The sequence below is a fragment of the Anarrhichthys ocellatus genome, unplaced genomic scaffold, assembly GCF_004355925.1.
Source record: "Anarrhichthys ocellatus isolate YVR2014 unplaced genomic scaffold, GSC_Weel_1.0 scaffold4, whole genome shotgun sequence".
Classification (NCBI taxonomy): Eukaryota; Metazoa; Chordata; class Actinopteri; order Perciformes; family Anarhichadidae; genus Anarrhichthys; species Anarrhichthys ocellatus.
This window is the reverse complement of record NW_022280034.1, coordinates 14,610,666-14,632,807: the sequence shown is the minus strand read 5'-3', so window position 1 is coordinate 14,632,807 and position 22,142 is coordinate 14,610,666. Positions and strand designations below refer to the sequence as shown.

Here is a 22,142-nt window from a genome sequence, read left to right as displayed (position 1 = left end):
CTACACATTCTCATTTGTTCCATTGTTAATATAAATATCTTGATGGCAGCTTTAATTCCTCTTGAGGATGGAGCCAGAGTGTAACATGAGCTTATCAAGCAGGCAGTTAACTGGACTTCTACAGCTGCAGCACTAGCATATAGGCATGGAGTGAACAGTACAGTACAATGATGAGAAAAATAGGTGAAGAAATGACTACATCTGTTAAGGTTTTATTCTTGTTTGCAATATAGGGTTACCAGGATATTAGAGAAGACTTTTTTTTATTGGTTCTTCTTTATCCATCTGTGGGCTGGAGGAGGCCGTCTCACAAACGTGGCAGTACACTCAGCCTCTGATTAGTATGATATAGATCATATGGTGCAGAGTTGAAACACGTTATAGATAGCCTGAGCACCAAAGGTGCTTAGAGTAAGTGCAACTCTACAATGAGTTATACAGATATGTTCATATTAAACTTATATTTGTAAAGTTTAAGATGGTTTCCAAAGGTTTAACCTCAGCTTTAAAGTCCTTTAAGGGATATTGATATTTTCGTTTAGAAAACAGAAGACAAATGAAATGTTATCGGAGTGTGAGGATTCTTCAGGTTAATAAAACAATGTATAATAGTACGGTGTTGTGTTAGGCTACTGTTTCTATCCATGAAATGCTTGGTGTGAAAGAAACGACACTCAGACACCCACAGTGCCATGCTATTTACTTGAACACAAAGACCCCTGCAAGGGGGAAAAATGCTTCGAAAGAGCCAAGATTATGGTACGGTAGAGATGATCTTTGATGTCTAATATATGGGACTTCATGAGGGGGGAACTGGGACCACATTATTATGATCCAGATGTGATTAAATGTCCCATCCCTTTATGTTCAGGCGTAAATACAAGTCATCAAATTACAAAGCTTTGTTTACAAGGCTCCGCTGGTGTTCAGATGTGTAACTGGACTAAAGTTGGTCTACGGTTGTTGTTTTTCTTATTCTTGGAGGTAAATGTCACTCCCTTGTGGGAAATATGTGAAGTGCTTATTAGTCCAGAGGTTTTCTGCTGAGTGGTGCTAAATAATCCATGGGCAGTATGTGTGTCAGTGGAGCAGTTGGATTTTCCCAAGAAAGAGTGAAACAAAACACATGTTCAGTCTCTTAAATGGCTGAAACCTTCTATGTGTTTCCAACAACACAACTCCACAGCCAAATAAAAATGCTATATTACAAATCGGATCGTGAAAACCATAATGATACACGTTATTGAAGTTCAAATGCAAGGATGACACAGATTTAGGTTGTCGTGAGACAAAACGTGAGCGGACAACGGGGCCCGCCTGGTTGACCTTTCACCAAGATGCCACCTCTGCAGGGTTCACCATCATGCTGCAAATCACTCCGCCCGACCTTTAACATTGCTTGTCATTGGAAACCGCCTCCTCTGGGATGCTCCGATTAGCTGAGATGGCTCAAAGCGAGCATGTTGGGCTGCAGCTGAGAGTAAATAAAAGGTTATTGGAACCTGCAACTTTTGATGCAAACGTGTTTCCATCAATTGACGAAATGCAAGAAAGTTAGAAAGTGTATTTCTGTTTGTGTCATCAGGAAATATTGGAGTTCATGGAGGGACATCATTGAATTAAATTAGTTTTGATTGTATATAAGTATTGTGCCGACCAGTGTTTACCTCTGAAGGTCTCTTCGTGCTTCCATCTGTAGGGAAGAAGAACAGTTGATGTTCATTTACTAAACAAAGCACCGAGACATATTTTGTCCGACTTTACAACTTGATTTACATAAGAAATAAAAATTCAGGAGAATCTAAACAGACAAATACAAGAGGAGGAAATGAGTGGTTCAGAAAATGAACTAGTAAATGGCTGTAATGTGATCTCACAGTCCGTGCCCTTACCTGTGCGGGTTTTGCTGAATTCCTTCCTGAGGATGCAGACCTTGAGAACAATATATCCAGCAGCTAAGAACAGGCCGATCCCTCCGCCGATCAAAACATACTTAATCTCTGGAAGGAAAACAACCGGCAGGCATCACACGGCCATTCAACAGACAAGATGCAACGTAATACCTGTGACAGAACAGAACATCTGTTCGAGGAACGCCAGCTCATCTTCAGCCCCCCTGACACGTTAAACTGTGTGTGTGTGTGTGTGTGTGTGTGTGTGTGTGTGTGTGTGTGTGTGTGTGTGAAAGAAGGGGGGGGAGATGTTTGATTTCACAACTTGTTTACTCCATGAAAGATAAAAGTTTCAGTCATGGTATCATGCTCCTTTCTGAAAATTGTATTGCGTCACGAGTGTCTGCAATTTGAATCCTGAATGTTTAAGAGTCATTGAGGGGGGGGTCACTGCTGGTCAGTATGAGCCAGCACTCTCCCCTCTTCAACAAAACACTCAAACTCTCTCATAAAAATAGCCCGGTTTATGAAGCGTGAGCCCTTTCCAGACAATAGAGCTTTGACTTATCCATTTATTTACCAAAAAGAGAGCAAAGATTAGTGGAAAGTGTCTCCTATTAATTATCTCGTGACCCCTAAAATGTATCTTGTGACCCCCTGTAGTGGTCTTGCCCAAAAGGTTAGGAGCCATTGACCTCCTCAAAGTTAATGTTCCTTGGATTTGTCAGAACCAAGAGGCCGCAAAACTGACTTTTTAAGGTTTTGCTCTAAAAACTTTACACAACATGTGATAACAAACTCAAAGGAATTTACAGTCTCATTATTTCCATATTATTGCTTAACAAATATTTAGATTTAGCTTCATGGGTCATGCTGTATGTGCTACAACACAGCCTGTACTCATTGACTCACTGTACACCTGTGTGCGTAAACCTGTTGACCCACCTAGTTGCTCTGCAGAATCTGCTCCATCTCCTCTCACACTCATCAGCAGGCATCCTGAAACATATTGTTTACGCTGAATTCATTTTCAGGTCACAAAAACATGCTTTTCAGACAGGATGGAGGTATACCACCACAGGTGATGTCGACATCAGATAAGGCCGAGCTGGGTCTCAGCGTTCTGCACAGTACAAAGAGTTGCTCAATGCTCAGCGGTGAGGGGAAGCTTTCATGCTCCTGTAGTAATCTGCAGCACTCTTCAAACATTGCTGCTGCGACCCGCTTGATTCATCCGGCTGAATGGGGGGTTATCAGCGGTCATCAGCCTCATAGATACGGGATGGAAGGGGCCAGCTACACTATAGAGTTTTTTTTTTTTCCTTCATTCGTTTTTGAACCTTAAGTTGTTTCGTGTCAATTCACAACGTTACGTTTCACTTTCCACAACTCGGGAGTTGCAGTTTGGAGACTTTAGATTAAACTGAATAGATGAACAGATTTCAAAAGTTGAATTCAGTCTAAAGCCGTTTTATTTTACGCTGGAAAACAAAAGTGAACATTGAGATTACCAGCTATGCTGTCCATTGAGGAGTGTGTCGGCTCACGGTGAGCAACTGTGGCAATTATGTGTTTAGAATCAAGGCCGTGAAATGCTACTTTGAAAAGGCTATAATCAGACATGCTGGCTGGTTTTACACGACTCCTGGTCCATGTTGTCTCCTCGGCTTGGTGCACACAAGCTCCACGGGATCACAATAGCTCCTTGACTAGTCATTCTGACATCCAAAGTGTCTCGCTTTCTGTGTCACACGTTTTAGCCGCTAAAGTGGAAAAATTGAAATTGTAGAAAGAGAAATCCTAGATACCACATTGAGCCAGACAGTCAGCTGCTCCGGTTCGGACGCCAAAAAGACAGAGGAGTGGTACTGTGGGGTGGCTGGACATGACTGTGACTGTGAGAGCGGAGCAGAGTGTTTGCTGAAACAGAGCACACATGCTCAGCAAGTGGCTATCTTACATTTTACAGCCGTGAGTCACATTCCTCTGGCAGCTCTGGGAGCTGGCCCGCTGTTAATGTGAGAAATAAAATAAACACAAGTTAAGCGGCCAACAGCCAATCAACAAATGACCATTCCCAGTGGTTATCTTTCTGTCAGTATGTTGTAGGATTAGATGAGATTTTCGGGTGCAGAAACATGCATTTCCCGATCGGTGATCTGTACAACAACCAGCACCTCGCTGAAGGTCAAGAACTGGAGTTCAAAGCGTTAGCAGTCTATGGTCATTTCAGCTTAACGCGCCCTGAGTGTTGGAAGAGATAACGTTTCCAGTGACCAGAGGGCGACCTTTTGCATAACGTGTCATGTCCAGCAAGCAGAGGGCATGGGGCAGTCTGGCAGCACTCTGGGGCTTCGACTCACAGCACAAAGTCAAGATACATTATGCAAGTTTTCAGACAATAAAACAACTTGTACTACAATGTGCTTTGGAACTGGCATACACACACAATTTGAATTTTGATGAACTATACTTCTTTTCAAAGGCTTGGAGCGTTAACAGAAGCAGCGAAATGGAGAAAAAAAAGGGAATTAAATTGTTCAGGCTGGCCGACGAGCTGTGCAAAAAAATAGAACGGTTGTAACGCCTTCATATTTTGCGTTTTTGGACTTATTATTTTATTCCCAAATAATTATGGCACGCAAACACCTGCAAAAACAATGCAAATAGCCGACTGCATTCTTCCTTTGGCCGTTCAGTAGGCTAAATGTAAGGGGAAATGCAGTTTACAAAATTTTACATTTTGAAAATGCAGTTTATTTTTTGGGGGCTTTAGCTAAGACTAGCCGTGGCTAACTAACTAGCTAACCTGTTTTAGCTGTCTAGTTGGCTGTGTCTCTCTGGCAGACAAGTAAGATACATAAACTAGAGTGTAGTTACTGTTTCATTTTCTGTTTTCACAGAAGTTCTACATTTCTATGGCACAATAATTTGTATAGTCAGATGTTTGTTCTTAACTAAAAGAGAACACGACTGTGAAGATGAGCATGCTGACATCGAATGGTCTTTCCCATCGTCATTGTAAAAACTACAAAAAAACCTCACAGGACGCTGTAGGACAATACACAGCATGCTTCATGCTATCTAATTCCTCACCACCGCATTATCACATCTGTGTAAAGGTTTAGAAATATAATCTTTACAACATACAGGCATACGTGGTACTCACCAGTGATGAGGACAGCCCTGATGAGCGCTGACACACACCCACAAGTCTGAAATGCTCTCATTTCTCGTGGCGTTTCTGGTCAGCTCACTGACTTTTTGAAGCACTATGAGTTTGGGTTTTTTTTCTTTCTCGTATATAATGACGAGCAGTTTCCTGAGCTTGTGGCTTTGCTGATGAAAAGATTTCGTGTCTATCTGGCTTATGTTGAACGTCCTATATGAGCTGCTGTAATGCAAGGCCCCTCGCATTTATCGGGGTGAGTTTTAGCCACAGTTTTAACATTGATTGAATCATTCTGAAAATCGAAGCAAATTTTATTTCATGCTCTACTCAAGTTTTATGTATTTATGTCTATGTTTTATTTGATTAAAGAAGAGATAATCAACATTAATTATCATTTGCCAGCATGTAAATGTGCCAGATTCGGCCATTCAGGCAAATTTTCATCTGCAGTCCCTGGTGGGTTAGTGATATTAAAAAATTAAAAAAAACACACACAAGAGGACATAAGTAGATGCAAAAGATCCATAAGCAATTTATTCTCTCATGTATTTTCAGCATCAAGTGGTTGGCAATGATATTTGTTGACATCGATTGTTAGATGTAGGTAGCTGGTGTTGTTTGGATGGAAAGATTTGTGGGCCATATGTTGCTGAGATGCTCCCCAGATTTATTACTGCCAATAAAATATAATGGGTCAAGGTCTCAGCTGAAATTAGACTGGATCCTACTGATAGTGTGTCTGGCAGTTGGTTTTCGACCACATTTAACAGCTCCACTTCTTAATGCGACAATGACGTAACTGCATTTGCAGCGTGCAAATGCTCCCCTTTGATTGGTCAGCCGCCTGCCGTATCAGACCTCGTGGGGGTATCAGTTATTGCGGTCCTGTCATCGCTCCCCTCACACAAGGCAAAATAATGAGACGCTGTGTGATAAAGTTACGTTACATTGGAGCTGTGCCTATGAAATCAGAAAAATAAACGTCTTTCAGACAGGTCAAAATAACTGAACTGCCTGTGTGGAAACACCTTTGTCATCTTTAAAAATAACACCAGCAGCTTCATTTCTGCAGAGACCTATTTGACTCTTCACGTCACCATACACAGTAAACTATAATTCAATTTGCTGTGTAATATATTTGTTGATATTGTCCAATGTCATGTCTGATGACGTGTGTGTGTGTGTGTGTGTGTGTGTGCTTTATGTAACTACTAACTGCGTGCACTAGGGCCTGTCGTAACTACTGCGTTGACATAAAGATGAGATTTCTTTAATCGAAATACAATTTGTGTGCCGGTAAGTTACAGCGTTTCTCTGTCACTGAGTTCATGTCAGCTACTGTATGTATATGATCGGCGTCAGCTGTCCTAAAGTTACCATACCTGGGTTTACTGGCCCCATAACCCCGAAGGCCAGCTATCCTCTCTGCCTGTCTGTCACAGCTCTCAGTGGGCATGAACGAGCAAGACCCGAGCTGCATGATGGCTCCCTGCGGTTTCACAGTCAACCAGAACACATGTGGGTGTCAGTCATAATGGCACAAACAAAGACTGAATCCTGACCTTGGTGGACTGTTGTATAAATCATCTGTCTGTGTTTGTAAGGCAGGTATATCCAAGCCAAATCAATCCTAAGCATCGGTCATTGGTTATGAATGTGACTATAAAATGCTCTACGTTGTTTCATGCATTCCTATTAAATGCGATAAACTGTTGCAAGCCTAGTCCAAATTACAAAAGACTAAACAGATAAATTAAAAGGTAGACAATATAACGCATGTCTCTGTTGTCCATCTGTATGCTCTGTAATATGTGAGCAACAGTTTAGCACAATCTTTGTTTTCTAAGTTTGATTTTAGCCAGAATTTTGCTTCAACTACTATTAGCCTGCGTTAGCTTTTTTTGGCTGGGACCCATATAAATAGGCAGCTGGCACAAGCACTGGGTCAAATTAGCTGTCGGAGGGTTGGAGGCATAAAGACAAAGGTGAGAAAAGGGCTAGAGGAGGAAGGGGGCAGACACCATGTGAGGCGTTATTCTGGGCAAGACATGAGACATAGTGTCTCTGCTCACAATAGGATATTCCCAGACTGCTCAGCAAAGTCTATCTCCCCAAAACAATGCAGGGACTGTTCCCTTTTCTGAAAATGAACACACCGCATTATCTGCAAGTGCAATCATGCTTTGCAAATACAAGAAAATGAAATGTAAATTTGTATAAATCTGTATATCCGTTGCATATCAAGGGAGTACAGTTTTAAGTTACCTTTTAAACCTAATTCATGAACTTTGACTGATACATTCAATCACGACAGTATTTGTCCATTGATCATAAATATAATTGCCATTTTTGTAGAAGATCGCATGTGTTACTGCCTAAAGTAAGTCAAATACATGTGCAAGCTCAGCAAGTGTGGAGGGTGCAGTCGGCAGAGAGGCAGGCTGTTACCTTCTGATATACAACATGACAGAAATAGACGGGTTTAAATATGGCACCTTGATGGAGCACAGCCACACACTGGATGCTGGGGCCACGGAGTTGTTGCTGGACCCAACGAGGGCTCAACAGAGATTGTGATTTCATGCTTTCAAAGCTCATTTTCTGGCTAATACTCTATTGAAACAGATGCAACAGGTTATGGTGACGCTATATACAGGCAGTAGTCTGTGCATATTGTTCTCTAGGTGGCATATAAAACCAAGTTGAGTCACACAGTATTTATTAAACACTCCACTCCTTTTTCCATTTCGGGAATGCACGAGGTCAAGCTTCACTGACCTCATCCATTGACTTCCTCTGACTCACCAAGGCTTGCAAGTCAACATAATGACCCCCACCCCATTGCAGATTAATCTCACAGCAACAACAGCTGCATTGGTCCTAAAACTAGACTACCCAGTAACACACATTCATGTTTCTCAACACAGCCTTGTAAACATAGCTTGAACAACAAGAATTAGCCCAGCCCAGCCCCACCAAAGTCAGCAGACATACAGCCACATCCAGCTACCAATCTCCACTTCAGGGACTGGTTACTGTCAGTTGTGTGATGCAATGGGCTATATCAGAAAGCTTGTTTCCCTGGGTGACAGAAGCCAAATGAGTCACAAGCTAAATGTAAGTACACCAAGCCTGTCTGTATTGTCCCCAGCAAGACTCAAAGTATCGATGCCTCATGTTCATTGACACGAAGGCCCCGTCATCTTTATAAAGGTGTATAAACGGTAAAGAAAGGAGCCTATCAGTCCTCACTGCTCGGTTACAAAAATAACCAATGACAGTGTCCATTTCATCCTGCTGGCCGTCTTGCCCTGCCACTCGACACCTTCTGGTTATTCCAATGTGAGCTAGCTAGCTGCGCCCTGTGTTGCTGCTCAGTTTGGCCACACCGACTTGTGCGTCTATTTTGGTATCTTTTGAGCTCGCTCTCAGAGCCCCTTGCCACACCAGTGCATTTGAACATGGAACTGAGGGCTTGAGACACTCGGGGTGAGTTTTCTTTGTTTCTTCAACTTCAAGAAAAAGAGTTTGTTTACTGTGGATGACAGCACACTAACTAGAATTCATTCTCAGCAGGTTGCAGCAGATTTTCCTTTGGATTCTTCACTGATGTTTTGTGTTTGATACACCGTCTAGACTGGACAGTTATGAAAGACACATCACCAAGGTAAAGGAGCTGTGTGATTATATGGATGTTACTGAGGCCCAGTGGACAGAACATAAGATATAACAAGTTTTAAATTTGTTCTAAACATGTATGTTTAAAAAGACCTACAGCACAAGGCCCCCTGCATTTTATTGCTATGAAATCATTACACAATATCATATCATTTAAACCAATATTTACACATCTTTAAGGAAAATAGAAAATACATTTTTGAATGGTTGCACATATGTAGAGTATAGTTAACTGGGCTATATGGGTATAAATACACAAGCAGATGCTGGGAAAGTACCGTGGTTGCGAACTGATCTGTAGTCATGAGAGCTGGTGGACTGTTGGCGGCCAAAGTCTCCTGGAAAGCCAAACATTCTGCAAGTCAGGCTAAGAATACAGTAAAGTCAATAGGTTCGAGTAATTGTACCTGATTTGTTAGGTTTTATTCACAATAATAACAAAGAGTAATAATAATTTGTCTTATTGGGCTTTTGTAAACTAACTTACAGCTATTCAAATCCTTGTTAACTGTAAACATTAACTACTGTTAACAGCTGAGATTGTATGTACAAATACAATCACACACATAACTGAATCATTGAATGACTGTGTTTATATTTGTCTCAAACCATTCTGCTTATATGGAGAGTCATGTTTATGTACTAGATACTTGAAGAATTGAGTTATATGGCAGTGGCTGTGCTCCCAGGTCAAGGCATATCAATGGGCTATTCTAAGACCTCACCCAGATAAAGTAAGCTACAGTAGAACAGCTGCTGCCAAGGGCCTCTGTGACTGATGTGATGATATACTTGCATTTCCTCTGATTTGTGGCGTAAACCTGCAGGCGTGGATGTTTTTTCCGAAGCTTTGCAGAGGCATGGGTCTTTCCTTTGAAATGTACACACAAACAAATGAAAATGTTACATTTTTCTAATTACCTCCCTATAAATGAGCTAGGAGCTGTTCTCATAGCCACCAACAGTATGCTGAGTGCTCACAGCTTAAGGCACCATACAGTGCCTTAAATAGCCAAGCGCATGGTATGAAGTGTTTGTATGATGCCTGCAATATGACAGCATGGCTGAAGCCGGCACATGTGATGTAAAGGTCATCCGTGCAACTACAGAGTTGGAAACCTTTTATAGGGATCATAAAAGCTGAGCTTTTGAACTGCACATAGTTTTGAGTGATGACTGCTTACAATGTGTGACTGAGTAGATTGGTTTAAAAGCAATCCTTTTAAAACACTGACGCTAACTTTACTGTCTCGTTTTAGGAAGTTTACATATCCCACCAACTCCCTTATGTCGACCTGAGCTGGACAAAAAAACGGAATTACAAAGCTGCAGGAGCTGTAAAGGAGGCAAGACCGGGGATGCACGAGACTGAAAGAAGGTTGTTGACATCATGAACTGTGTGGAAAAGCGACACATGAGCCATCGGGTGGGAAGCATGCTCCACCATCGCTTCCCCAACGGTTTCACCGACATGTTCATGGACGAGACGGATCGAGAGGTCAGCACTCTCACCGATCGAGCCTTCCGAAGTCTCTGCGTTGGAGATGAGGGGGTTTACAATGACGAGTTGTCGTACGGATACTCACCTTTCAGCTGCCACAAACCTTTGGTGGGGGAGCCTCTTAAAAAGACTCATCACAAGGAATCTAAAAAGCAAGGGCAAAACAAAACTGACAAGAACTATGCTCAGCCATGGAAACAGCAGCACCAGAAGAATATGTCCCACATGTCGTCGTTCCTCAAGGCATTAAGTGCTACAGAGGAAAGCCGTGAGGGGATGTTGATCAAAAATGGAGGTATGACAGACTCTATCGGGGAATCATGGGATAAGTCTGCACTTCGCAGCATCCAAAGAGAGCTTTCGGAATTCTCCTCGGATTATCACACCAATCTCACAGGTGGAGATTACAAGAACCATCATCGACATCAGTCAGGTGATGGTTCATCTAACAAAACAGGCAAAGATGCTGCCATCATCTCTGGGAAATCCCTAAAGAGCAAACATGGGAAATCCACTATCAAACTAAGGAAACTTAACATCAAAAACTTTTTCCTACACAGTGAGTTTAGTCCTTTCCAAACATGGAGAGATTTTAACCGGTTCCCCTTTGGCCAAGAGGACACCTCTATTCTTCCCACAGATAGTATCCCTAAATGGTGCGACTTGACTTTTTACAAGGAGCTTACAGAGGCACACAGAAAAGAGACTCTGCATATAGAGGAGGTGCAGTCATGCCAGAAAGCAGCAGTTGAGCCCCCTCCTCCCACTGCTCCTAAACCCATCCCTCCCCCTCCTCCGCCTAAGGTCTTGCCAAAGCCCTCAGCCACTCTGACTGAGAAGAGGTGCTCATCAGAAAGAGGGGATGAAAGTGCTGCCCCCTGGAGGCGCAACAGGTCCAGGGCAAAAAGTGTGATTCCAGTCAATCAACCTGGGATACCGCCTCAGGAAAACAATTTAAAAACAGTAGATGAAAGTCTTTGGTTGGTCAAAAAGGAGGCTAGATCTGTGGAGGTGACCGCAGTTGAGGAAGTAAGCTCATTAGCGTCGACTCCGTTCAGCATCTGCCAGCTGATGACTCCAATCATTCCCTGCAGACAACCAACGGAAACATCTGAAATCTTCTCGCCCTCCTGCCTCGACCTCCCACTAAGACCACACTCTGAAGCCAAACTTACCCCTGAACCTCCAGTCAAGCGGGACGGCTACAAATCGCTTGCCTCTAGCATCCTCTTCAACCTCAAAGACAACAGGAAAAGGGTGAAAAGCCGTTACAGCCCTCCTAAATTCAAAACATTAGAAGTGCCTGAGGGTGGCACCCAATCTCCACAATCAGATCATCTGAAATATTCTCAAGCTGGCTCTGAAGGCTATGCATCTGGCTTAAGCACTCCTGCCATTTTAACAGACAGACAGACAGTTTGCAGTCCGGTTTTGGAATCTATCAACACTCCAACTGTTGGTCATACCAAATATGATAGTGAGAGACCTCTTTCAGATGATTATTTGTTATCAAATCTACTGCAAACCAAAAGGGAGGCTGCAGGTGGTCTTATTGAGGAGAATCCCATCTCCCCCTTAATACACTCAAAAAAGACCAACAGTCCCAAGGCTAAAAAGCAAAACTACCCATCTCTAAATTTGTACAAGAAAGCCGGCCCTGTTGACAGTGATATGAAACATCTTCTAGTCCCCCTGAGCAGCGGTGCCTCTATGCACATAGACCAACCAACTGAGGCAAACAAACTTTCTCCACGCACGCTAAACAAAGACCTCTCACCAAAAACACTGCCAACAAACAAAGGGGTTTCACCAAATACTTTAAATGGCAACAAAGATCGTTCACCCCTAACTTCACCCAATGCACATGAAAAAGAAGGGTTTTCATTAAATGTATCAGCAGAGAAAAGAGCATCAAATGCACCAGACAAATCAAAAAGACCTGTGAAAGACATTAAAGAAAAAGACGTTAGCTCTAAGGAAAAAGATAATAGTGGCCAACCAATGAGTACAATGGATGTGATCAGAGCAGCAAGGGAAGCAATTAACGCAGCCAAAAATAAAGCTCTATCTGCAGCTCAGTCAAATAGCATCAATAAGCCCATTTCAGACACAGAAGACGTAAGGGGGAGAGAAATAGATAAAAAGGTTGCAGATTCTAAAGAAATGTTTGTCAGCAAGAGTTCAACACCAGAAAACAACAATATGTTATCTCAAAGCAGAAATGAAGCAGCACTGGTTGGTAAAAAGGGTCATGTCAAGAAAGAGCCCCCACCAGTTCCAAAGAGAAATTTTACTAAATCCGATTTGATTCAGCTCTCTCTTGACAAACTGCAAACCCATTATGTTGACAAGCTCACTAATGGTGATTCAAAATTAAATTTACCACCAAGCGAAAATGAATTTGACCAGAAACAGGGCAAACTGGAACATATATTCTCAGCCAGACAGAACAATTACATAAAATATCAGAGATACGCAGAGACGGGTGATAAACAAGGAGAGGCGTTTGAGGAAGGTGATCTGAAAGTAAACCCAATAATGGAGGCTGATGAGGAGACAATGCCACTCAAAGAAATGAAAGATAGTGAGCATATAATTAATGACTTGAATGCTCTGAAAGAGCTGCAGAGAGCAAGGCTCGGCGATCGTGTTCTCGAGAACGCGAAGAACAAATTAGGTGTTATGAACATAGATGAGGAGGCTAGGGCTAAGAATCATTTGATCTCAAGGGAGCTAAGGAATATTAAAAAGGGCATGCTGTCTATGAGAGGGAACACAATGGCTAAAAGAGAACTATTTGCACAGAGAGAGAAGGATCAGAGCAAGCAGGAGACTTTCGCAAAGATAGACAGCAATGTTGTAGTAAACAAAGCCGTCATCAATGACAATTATGACAGAGCAAAAATGGCACTTGAAGAGATCATCTCAGACAGGCAGAGAAGAAAGACTAAATTAACAGAGCAGGACGTAAATCCAATATTTGATGAGAACGCTGATGAAAGTTATGTAACAAGGGTAGAGCAACATAACAAAGACATGAAAGATTCTATGACGGAGGCCAAGGACAAACAAAATGGCAGCGATCTTGCACTAAAAGAGAACGATTTAAAAGAGAGGTTAGGTGATCTAAGAGATAATAATCACATGAGACAGATCCTGTCTCAAACTGAACCTAAACTTGGTGAGACTCACAGATCAAGTGGTAGGTTAGCGTTACCTCGCATTGAAGAAATGCATGATCCGAGCTATGAATCAGAAGAGGAGAATATCAGGTACGTAGTGGGACAGATATCTGAAGAGAATCTGATAAACCACATTGAAGGCAAGAAGGAGGATGCTCCACCTGTTCCCCCTAGGAGCAAAAAGGGAGGAAGTAGAAGAGATGGAAGTGTTACTAAGGAGACAGATAGTTTGAAAGATGTAGTAGAAGAGGATATCTTTAACAGAGATGTAAAATATGAAAATGTTGAGGTAGGGACAGAGATGCGGAGTACAGGTGCACAACAAGAAGTAGAGAGTGACCTGTCCAGAGGAGAGGCCTGTCAAAGTGAAACCAGTTCTGTCAGAGAAAGGTTGGATGTAGTAAACAATGCCAATTCAAAATCCAACACAATAACTGATGTAGTTAAATGTGAGTCTGTTTTACATTCATCTGAAAATGGGTTGTGTTTATCACCAGAGTTTAGAGGAAATGAAAATAAGGCAAATAACTTGCAAGCACACCTGAGCCCCACAAAGGAAGCCACGAGCAGCATTGCCAGGACACAGGAAACATACAAGGTAAAACAGAAGGCTCCTTTAAAACCAGATCATTTAAACACACCTCAGGACAATATAACAACAAATGTAGTGGCAGAAGAACCTGACAAAATAAATAGAGCTGATGACAAAATACATGTGGATGCAGAGGATCTTAGTGAAATCCCGAGACATATAATATCTCCCTTACTTCTGGTAAATGGTATTAGTGTCAATCAGAGTCCACCTGATAAAGCCAGCTTGTCCTCAAAATCATCCTACTTCTCTGTGGAAAGTGCATTGCACAGAAATACCGAGACAGAGTCAAATGTTTACCACTCTCCGGAGAACTTGATTGGAGAGGTAGAGGAGGTCGATGAGGAGACGCGGAATATTTCACAAAACACAAAACAGGTTTTGGACAGAATGGAAGTTGAATATTATTCTTTAAGTGATCATGAATGCGAGCCAGAGGTTGTAAAACATCCCATAAAATCTCCTCAAAAAGAGACACAAATGCCGCACATGGAGAGCAATGAAAGAAACAATACCATAGCAGATCAAACCTTAGCTCATGATGAAGATAATCAGACACCAATGTCCGCCTCCAATATCTTCTCACCAACTTTGGGGATCCCTGCCTTATTTAAGGTCAAAGATAACACTTTCAGTAATAAGTTGAAGTTGAAGACTGTACAACCGTGGTCACCAAGAGGGAGTCTCAGTGGTTCAGAGAAGGGAGAGGAGGTACAGCAAGTGATGGACAATCCAGAGCTCCCTCATGCTGATGAACACGCCACTAGAGGCAGCACAGCAATCCCAGATGAAATCTTCAAACCTAAAGAGGGTCCTTCGAACAGTTCACCTCCACTGCTGCAGTCTCCTTCAAAACTGCAAAGTGAAAACCCAAAGAAACCACAAGTTGGAGGGTTCCTCGCTGTCCCACAGGAGGAAGACAGATTGTCTGGGGTTAGTCCATCATCTGAAGGAGTGGAGAGCTTAACAGCCAGCACAGCTGATACTGCTGATGAGATGGGAATGACTACTGGAGTGTCAAAAGTTCCCAGTGAACGGTCTGTGTCCACCTGCAGTGGTAATGAAAGCCAAACAGGGCTGTCTAAACCACCAGTGGTCTTACCCAAATCTAAAAAGGCTGTTCTCAAAGCCATTAAGTTGGCAAATAGAAGGATAAAGAAGGAGGAGGCCCAGAAGTCTTCCCACAAGTCGTCTCAAAGCAGCAGCAAACACCGAGGGGACAGACAGAAGAGTGACAAATCTGAGCACAGAAACAGCAGCAGTAAAAGTAACAAGAGCAGTGAGAGAAATCACAGAGAAAACACTGAAGATAGTCACCGTCACAGTGAAAGTCACCACGGCAAAAACAGTGATGACCAGAGTGAGAACCTACCCTGTGAAAGAAGAAGCCACAACACTGAAAACCACCATCACGACCGGACAGACGTGCGTCACAAGACCCAAAGACAGAGCCATGATTCGGCGGAAAGCAATAACCAAAACAATGAAGCGCTACCCAGTGTTGCGACAGAGAGGCAAGGCCGCAGCAGCAACAGACGAGAAAGGCCAGAGCAAAGACACTACAGTAGTGATAGGGTCATCAGCAATGTACCTGTGTACAAAACTCAGCTCAGCGATAGACCCTCATCTGACAGGCCATTCCACCGATCACAAAGCATTGACAGGTACTTAGGAGATAAAGTAGAGCGCAGGCTCAGTGCCGATACGTCAGTCAATGAGAAGCTTGATCCGAGGACCCAGCGCATTGAAAAATCCATCATGGACGAGTTTCAGCAGAGAGGCAGAGCCAGAGACAAGACAAGCAGAGACAACATAGTCAGAAGGAGTCACAGTATCGATGCGTACCGGCCTCCACCTTCAACCCTCTCCCGGCAGTCAAGCCAAACCAGCCACACCAGCCAGCTTTCTCGCCAGTCTAGCATTGAGCACACCATTGTTGCGCAGTCCTTTCCTTTGACCCAACGTAAGGTCCTACAGGATCCAGACTCCGGGCAGTACTTCTTTGTAGATATGCCAATACAAGTCAAGACAAAAACCTTCTTTGATCCTGAAACAGGATGCTATGTGCAGCTGCCAGTCCACCCACCAGAGGGTGCTGTTCCTCAGGCATCCCCCTTGGAAGTTTTGACCCCACCTCTGGTTGTTTACCACAGCTTTGTCCCGGTGCCCTTGTCCCCCATGGCTCAGAAAGCTACCATACAAGCTCATCATATGGAGCCAAGGTTGAGGCAAATACACTGTACGGAGGGACATCCTTATTTAGAGCCTGTCTACGGCCAACATGACCACATGTTAGGGGAGTTTCTAGGCACTGAGGAGCTGGACTGTCCGAGCTGAAAGGCCATGAGGTTTGAAAGGAAAAATCCACCCTGAGTTTAGACTGTTTTGCCAATACCTGTTTAATAACAGCATTAAAGCATTTTAGGGTGGATTTTAAGCATCTGATCCTTGTAGTGCTTTACTTGCCTTAACTTGCATAGACACACAGAAGCTGCGCAGGCTTTGTGAAGCTACTGAGGCCTCATTTGGCTCTGTGAGGAGGAACGAGTTCGATTTGACTGTAAACTGACGGAAGATAATTATTTTGTGAATTAATGATGGTTGTTGTCGAATGCTGAATGTGGGTTGGATATGTGTAAGATAATGTGCAATTCTTGAGAAAGATTAGGGACATGGACAATCCATGTACATAATGTATTTGTGTAAACAGAGAGGGTAAGCTTGAATTTAAATGTGGAATATTTATTGTAAATGCTGAGTTTGTTATATACATCGACAGTGGTATTGGGGTCTCCATTGCTTTTCAGGTATTGTGGCTTTTTGTTTTATTACCTGCAGTTTTGTTTCCTTGAGATTTTGTTTTTTTCACCAGACAGTTTGCAGTCACTTAAATCATCATTAGAGATACAAATAGAACTCACTTTCAAAAATTCTATTTCATTTGTATGTATGTTATTGATTTGAACTGATCGTGTTCACACAACGAAATGATCAGAAACATATTGCATGCTTTATCTGAAATTGCAGTTACACCCGTTGAATGTGTTTGATACAAACAAACTTTCGTTTATACTGTCTAAAAGCTTGAACTGGCATTGTTGCAATAAATGTTTTTTTAATATGCAGAGAACATGAAGGAGAATCGGTTTTGCAAGTTTGTTGCATTGGCATTTTTTTAAACTAGACTAACGCAGGGCTGTATGGTGTCTGTGATCCATTCCAATAAAAAACAACTGTTGTTACAGACTCGACTGGTGTCTTTCATTCCACTGCACAGTCATTATTCATTGGAACTGTTATGATTGGTGATTCAATTATAGTTCAAATGCAGACAAAAAATGATATCATTAACATCATTCTGACATTAGTATTAACTAAGTGGTTCTATAATTGCCCTTAAGATTTTGTCTATTTCGAGTCTGTTTTTCAACATATATCACAACCTCATGCAGATACTGCGGAATTACAGTAATGGAGTCGGTTTGTAGTCTTCAACCAGACCTCTATCACGCCATCTGTTGGTCAGTTACTGTAACGACAGGAGGGAACTCGATGAGAAAGGGAATAACAGCTGGTGTGTTGCTTAAATTTACTAATCTGAACAACTACATGAATAAGAACTAAGACAAAATGCAGAGTCTGGAAAGTGGGGATGAAACTTTAAATGTCCTTAAATTCCCATCCAGCTGCTCATCCTCCTCTGGCTTTGAATGAAATCATATTTAATATTTAATACTGTGTCTTCAAAATCAAAGTACCGGCATCCTTTCAATCAGTGGCATGAGATGGTCATGAAGGGCCCTAATGCATGCTATTATGAGGCACACACACACACACACACACACACACACACACACACACACACACACACACACACACAAAATCATCTCTTCACATGATTAAATAGAGACTTTACATTGGACAACAGGAAACATATATTACCCAGCAATCATCATCGCATAATTTTATGACAAAGAAAATAACAAATTAATTATTTAATTAATTGAATAGTTTTTTTAATAGTCTATTCAAAGTGTATGTTGAATAAGCATATACAAGATTGTTACTGACTGGTTTACAGAGAAAAAAAAAGTGTGAGTTCTCTAAATCACTTATAAGGGCCTATTCTCCATAAAACAGCCCCCCGTGCAACCGCACTGCCTGCACTGTCTACAGTTACGCCCATGCTAGCCAGTTAACAACCGAGAGAAGAAGCAATGGTCATTTATTGGATTTCTTTTTAACCCCTTATTATGGGCTGGCTAAGTGTCACCAAATCAAGGGCCCCCAAAACACCTGAAGAAAAAGTAGACAGTTATGATTTCAGTTTAATCTTAATTAACACTCCCTACCAACCATCATCAACTAGTGCATCACTAATCTATGACTACAAACAACAAATAATCTCCAATTGTAAATCTATTCAAAGGATCACTGATTACTAGCTGAGGAACAGTTGTTTAATTTCTCAAAATAATACAATATTTAACATTATGCACAAAAATACAGTGTTTTAAGCAAACCATCATCTCCCCATCCCTCATTGTTCCAGTGTTAAAGAGTGAAGGAGATGCACAGCCAGTCAATGGCAGCCGCAGCTTAGTGCCACCATGTCGTCATACTGCTTCAAAACCACATTCTCCTCATCGTCAAAATATAACAAACTGATGGACTGGAGTCTGTCGGGAACACAGCAGGGGGCTCCCACTTCGTCACTGGAGAGCTTGAGCGCGTGTATGATGGAGCGCACCGTGGCGTGGTTGGTCGCTCTGAGGTTCCCCCCCAGCGGGAACGGGCAGGAGCCTTTGCAGTGGTAGGCGTTGTATCCCCGCGGGGAGATGATCCAGCCGGACCAGCCGATCTCCTCAAAGTCGACGAAGAGGGGGACCCGCTGGCAGGACTGGGAGCGGCCGTGGGGCAGGAAACCCGGAGAGGCACGCCGTCTCCGGCTGCGGTGATCGTAAGGCTCAGGTGCTGCAGGTTGGGCCTGTCCTATAGAAAGAGGAAGGTGAACACCGTGGCTTAGAATAGCAACATGTATGAAAAAAATATTCATAAATGTCAACTTTTAAAATAAGACAACACTTTACTTTAAGTCCCCCTATTTAGCATGTATAAGCAGTATACAGACATTTAATGAATGGCTTATAACACACTGAAACGGAGCATGAGCAGCCTTGTTTCACTAGCACTTAAAAGCCATAGAAGTTCAGCTACTGTTTTTGTGTACTGAGATAAATGACAGCAGCGGACTCTAATTGGTGGATTCGGAGCTACTTTAGCATCATTGTTGCTCTAACAGGAGGTAAAAGGCTATAGCAGTAGTTTAGCTTGCTATCTTAGGAGAGGCATGGGCTAATCTGGCTAATAAAATGTGTTATTGGGAAAAATGCCATTATGAAATGAGAACAAATATGAAAATAAAAATGATTAGCTAATATGAAACTGGACGATGAAATAACACTACATTATTGTGACCTAAGTTTTAAACATTTCTTCAGATATTTCACAAATTGTTGGTTCATTATACATTTTCAAATGAATATTCATTTCATATTGTCTTCTTTTATCAATTTAAAATATATATTGTTTTGGAGTTCCACACATGATGACTACACTGAAATGCGTAAAGTGCCCAATATGTTGCACCCATCACCTTACCCAGGTATGACTGGTTTGATGCTCCTGTCCTCCCGTCGTCTGAGAATATGACCAGGTAGGCATTCGTGTCCGTCAGCTCTCCATTCCGCTTGGATGAGGACACCACTGACTCCATCCAGCTCCCAGAGGGAAGTGTGGTCACCACAAGGATGCCATTATTCTCCTGGCTGTTGCGGATCCACTTTGACACCTGGCATACAGAATAAGATTGAACGGTTTAAACACATCAGAAATACTTCATAAACAATATGGATATCAATTTGGTGTGAGCAAATGACGCCCCACTGCAATCAAACACTGATCTAAATACATTTATGTAAAAAAGTCAAATGAATGACCAGAAAATGCCAAAAATGTGTTGAACAATGGGGAGGGTGTTACCGTTTGAGTGACATTGAAGACTTCCCATCCTTGTGTGTAAAGGGGCACCAGTCTGGAGGTGATGAGGTTTCCTCTCCATGGCTTCACTCGGCTGTCCAGCACCTCATACAGATCCACCTGTAGTCGCAACACAAAGCTGTTAGTTCACTAAACTGTGTCCATAATGTCCAAACCTCAGTTAAAGCCCTATATCAAGTAATAATAAAAGTATCCGTCAAATATTTGAAAGTGAAATATTTACATGAGAACAGAATAAGTAAATGTCATAAAAAAGGCATTTTACCTTATAGAAATGTGGCCCATAAAGCTTTCCGAGGAAAAACTTCTGTTTCTTTCGAAACCAACGGAACTCCGCTTTGATCATTCTCTCCTCTCTACCGAAAGATGATAGATTGAAGAAGTGAAACCTCTCTCCAGCATGACCTGCAGGGGGACCAATATAAAACACATATTTAGTTTGCTAAAATGAAAATAATCTTTTGGTAAAGAAATCTCACAAAGTTTTGAAAAGGAGCTGTTTAACAGGGACATTAGCTGCGCGTAATCGTGCGTAATTGCTGAACGTAATTCATTTAGATAAGAATTACGCAGTCTAATTAATCACATTAAATACTGCTGTATAGCTTAATTTTTTTTCCCCCCAAACTAAATATCACAAAACACTAGTAGTTCGTGCGCACGAGATAGTTTGACTCACCTTTATCCTCGAAACTTCGGACTATGTTTCCTTCCAGAATCTCCTTCTGGCTCTTCGGGCTCCCGTCGGAGTCTGTCACCGCGTTAAAAAGATCCAACATAAACTGAGGTGCCTTCTTGTGAGGAGCCGCCACTCCTCGAGGTAGATCATTTAGTTGCAGCAAGGCGTCCACCTTCTCGCTCGCCGCGTTCGTCGTATCCAAACCGTCCTGCCGCTCTGCTTTCCCCCTCTCCAGCGGGAGAGCGACGCACCTCAGCTGGAGAGCGAGGACGAGCCAGAGGCGCAGAGCTCCTGTTGTCATTTTTAGTGAGAGCGGACTGAGGTTCTACACCTGGTGGGACGGCTGGTGATAAGGGCAGCCCGCTGCCTCTGATGACAGGCCGTCGCCGTATACCGCTAACACCAGGAGATGATTGGGCCGTGATTGATGATGGTGGAAAGACAACACAAAGGAAAGGTGAAGATGACCCGAGAGTCGGCTGTAAAATATAATAAATAAAGGACTAATTCCCCTTTAATTTCTATGTCCAGGTTACAGTAGGGCAAAGGCCATTTGTCTTATTTGACCTGTTTAACCGACTTCGGAAGCAAAGACACTTCGAGGCTTATCTATAGATAGCCTCTAATGCAGGCTGTTAGAATACAACGTTAAACACTGATTAATCCCTCTGATAGCCTATAGGAGTCATCAAACAACGAGCCTATGAATTAGTGTCGAAATAACCCGTTTGACTTCATAAAAAAATATTAACATTGAATATGGATGCATTATATGAAAAAGGATATAAACAGGTAATAACAACAAAAGAAAATGTTGACTACCAATATGCTGCAATTCATATGTTTAAATTAATCCATTTAACTTTAAATATGATGGATTAAACCTTTAGTGTATAAGAAGGAACATGTTTTTTCTGCACTACAGTTGTTTCACAGCAGGGACTAATTAGCGGGCCAACCAAATAAAGTTATCCCATTATGATGTTTTGTCGCCGCTGCTCCACGTCATGTGTTTCTTGGCCCAGTGGTCTGTTATCAGTATGGGGCCAGTCGCAAGAGAGCAAACGAACAGAAGAGCCGTGACGCAAATGAAGCGCGCTTTCAAAAGCTGCTTGTTAATGCGCACATTTCCACAAAACGCAGCCGGTCATCGTGTCCTCGCCCCCGTCCCCGTTTCTGTTTGGACAGTGACTCAGAGTTGACATCGAAATCAGCATGACATGTTTATTCCTCCGTTAAGATGAATCCGAGATGATCTTCCAATCAATCAGGTGGAACAAAAGGGATCAAATTCCCAAGATCGTCACGCTGATCAATGCCTCCAGTCCCCCCCCCCGCCCCCGCCCCCCCTCCAGCCACCAGACACCATCCAGTCTCCGGTCTTCT

General features: G+C 42.5%; 2 protein-coding genes and 1 long non-coding RNA gene across 5 annotated transcripts in view; 1 reads left to right on the top strand and 2 right to left on the bottom strand.

The window, feature by feature from the left end:
* Window positions 1-769: 769 nt before the first annotated feature.
* LOC116380665 (uncharacterized) lies at window positions 770-1,978 on the bottom strand. The gene is made up of 3 exons (XR_004212592.1): window positions 1,893-1,978; window positions 1,668-1,693; window positions 770-1,474 (listed from the first exon to the last, which is right to left on the bottom strand). It is a non-coding gene; the product is annotated as an uncharacterized LOC116380665 (long non-coding RNA).
* A 6,485-nt stretch (window positions 1,979-8,463) lies between these two features.
* LOC116380887 (uncharacterized) lies at window positions 8,464-17,240 on the top strand. 2 transcript variants are annotated; one of them, XM_031842721.1, is made up of 3 exons: window positions 8,464-8,553; window positions 8,638-8,731; window positions 10,002-17,240. In XM_031842721.1, the coding sequence occupies exon 3, from the start codon at window positions 10,133-10,135 to the stop codon at window positions 16,352-16,354; it is 6,222 nt and encodes a 2,073-aa protein (XP_031698581.1). In that variant the 5' UTR covers window positions 8,464-8,553; window positions 8,638-8,731; window positions 10,002-10,132; the 3' UTR covers window positions 16,355-17,240. The 2 variants fall into 2 exon arrangements, with proteins under 2 accessions (XP_031698581.1, XP_031698574.1); XM_031842714.1 differs by having other exon boundaries at window positions 8,479-8,553; window positions 8,641-8,731.
* An 825-nt stretch (window positions 17,241-18,065) lies between these two features.
* Window positions 18,066-22,142, bottom strand: part of LOC116380942 (bone morphogenetic protein 2-B) — a 10,664-nt gene continuing 6,587 nt past the window's right edge. Inside the window, exons 3-7 of one of the 2 annotated variants that reach the window (XM_031842754.1) lie at window positions 20,757-21,152; window positions 20,343-20,482; window positions 20,060-20,176; window positions 19,679-19,868; window positions 18,066-19,009 (exon numbers count right to left, since the gene is read on the bottom strand). In XM_031842754.1, the coding sequence (XP_031698614.1) occupies window positions 18,600-19,009; window positions 19,679-19,868; window positions 20,060-20,176; window positions 20,343-20,482; window positions 20,757-21,057 (1,158 nt within the window). In that variant the 5' untranslated portion in view covers window positions 21,058-21,152 and the 3' untranslated portion in view covers window positions 18,066-18,599. Of the gene's footprint in view, window positions 19,010-19,678; window positions 19,869-20,059; window positions 20,177-20,342; window positions 20,483-20,756; window positions 22,020-22,142 lie in introns of those variants that run through there. The other variant, XM_031842760.1, reaches the window with a different exon arrangement.

Bases quoted from the DNA above. Each gene is read 5' to 3' on its own strand.
- LOC116380887 (XM_031842721.1), top strand. From the start codon at position 10,133: ATGAACTGTGTGGAAAAGCGACACATGAGCCATCGGGTGGGAAGCATG.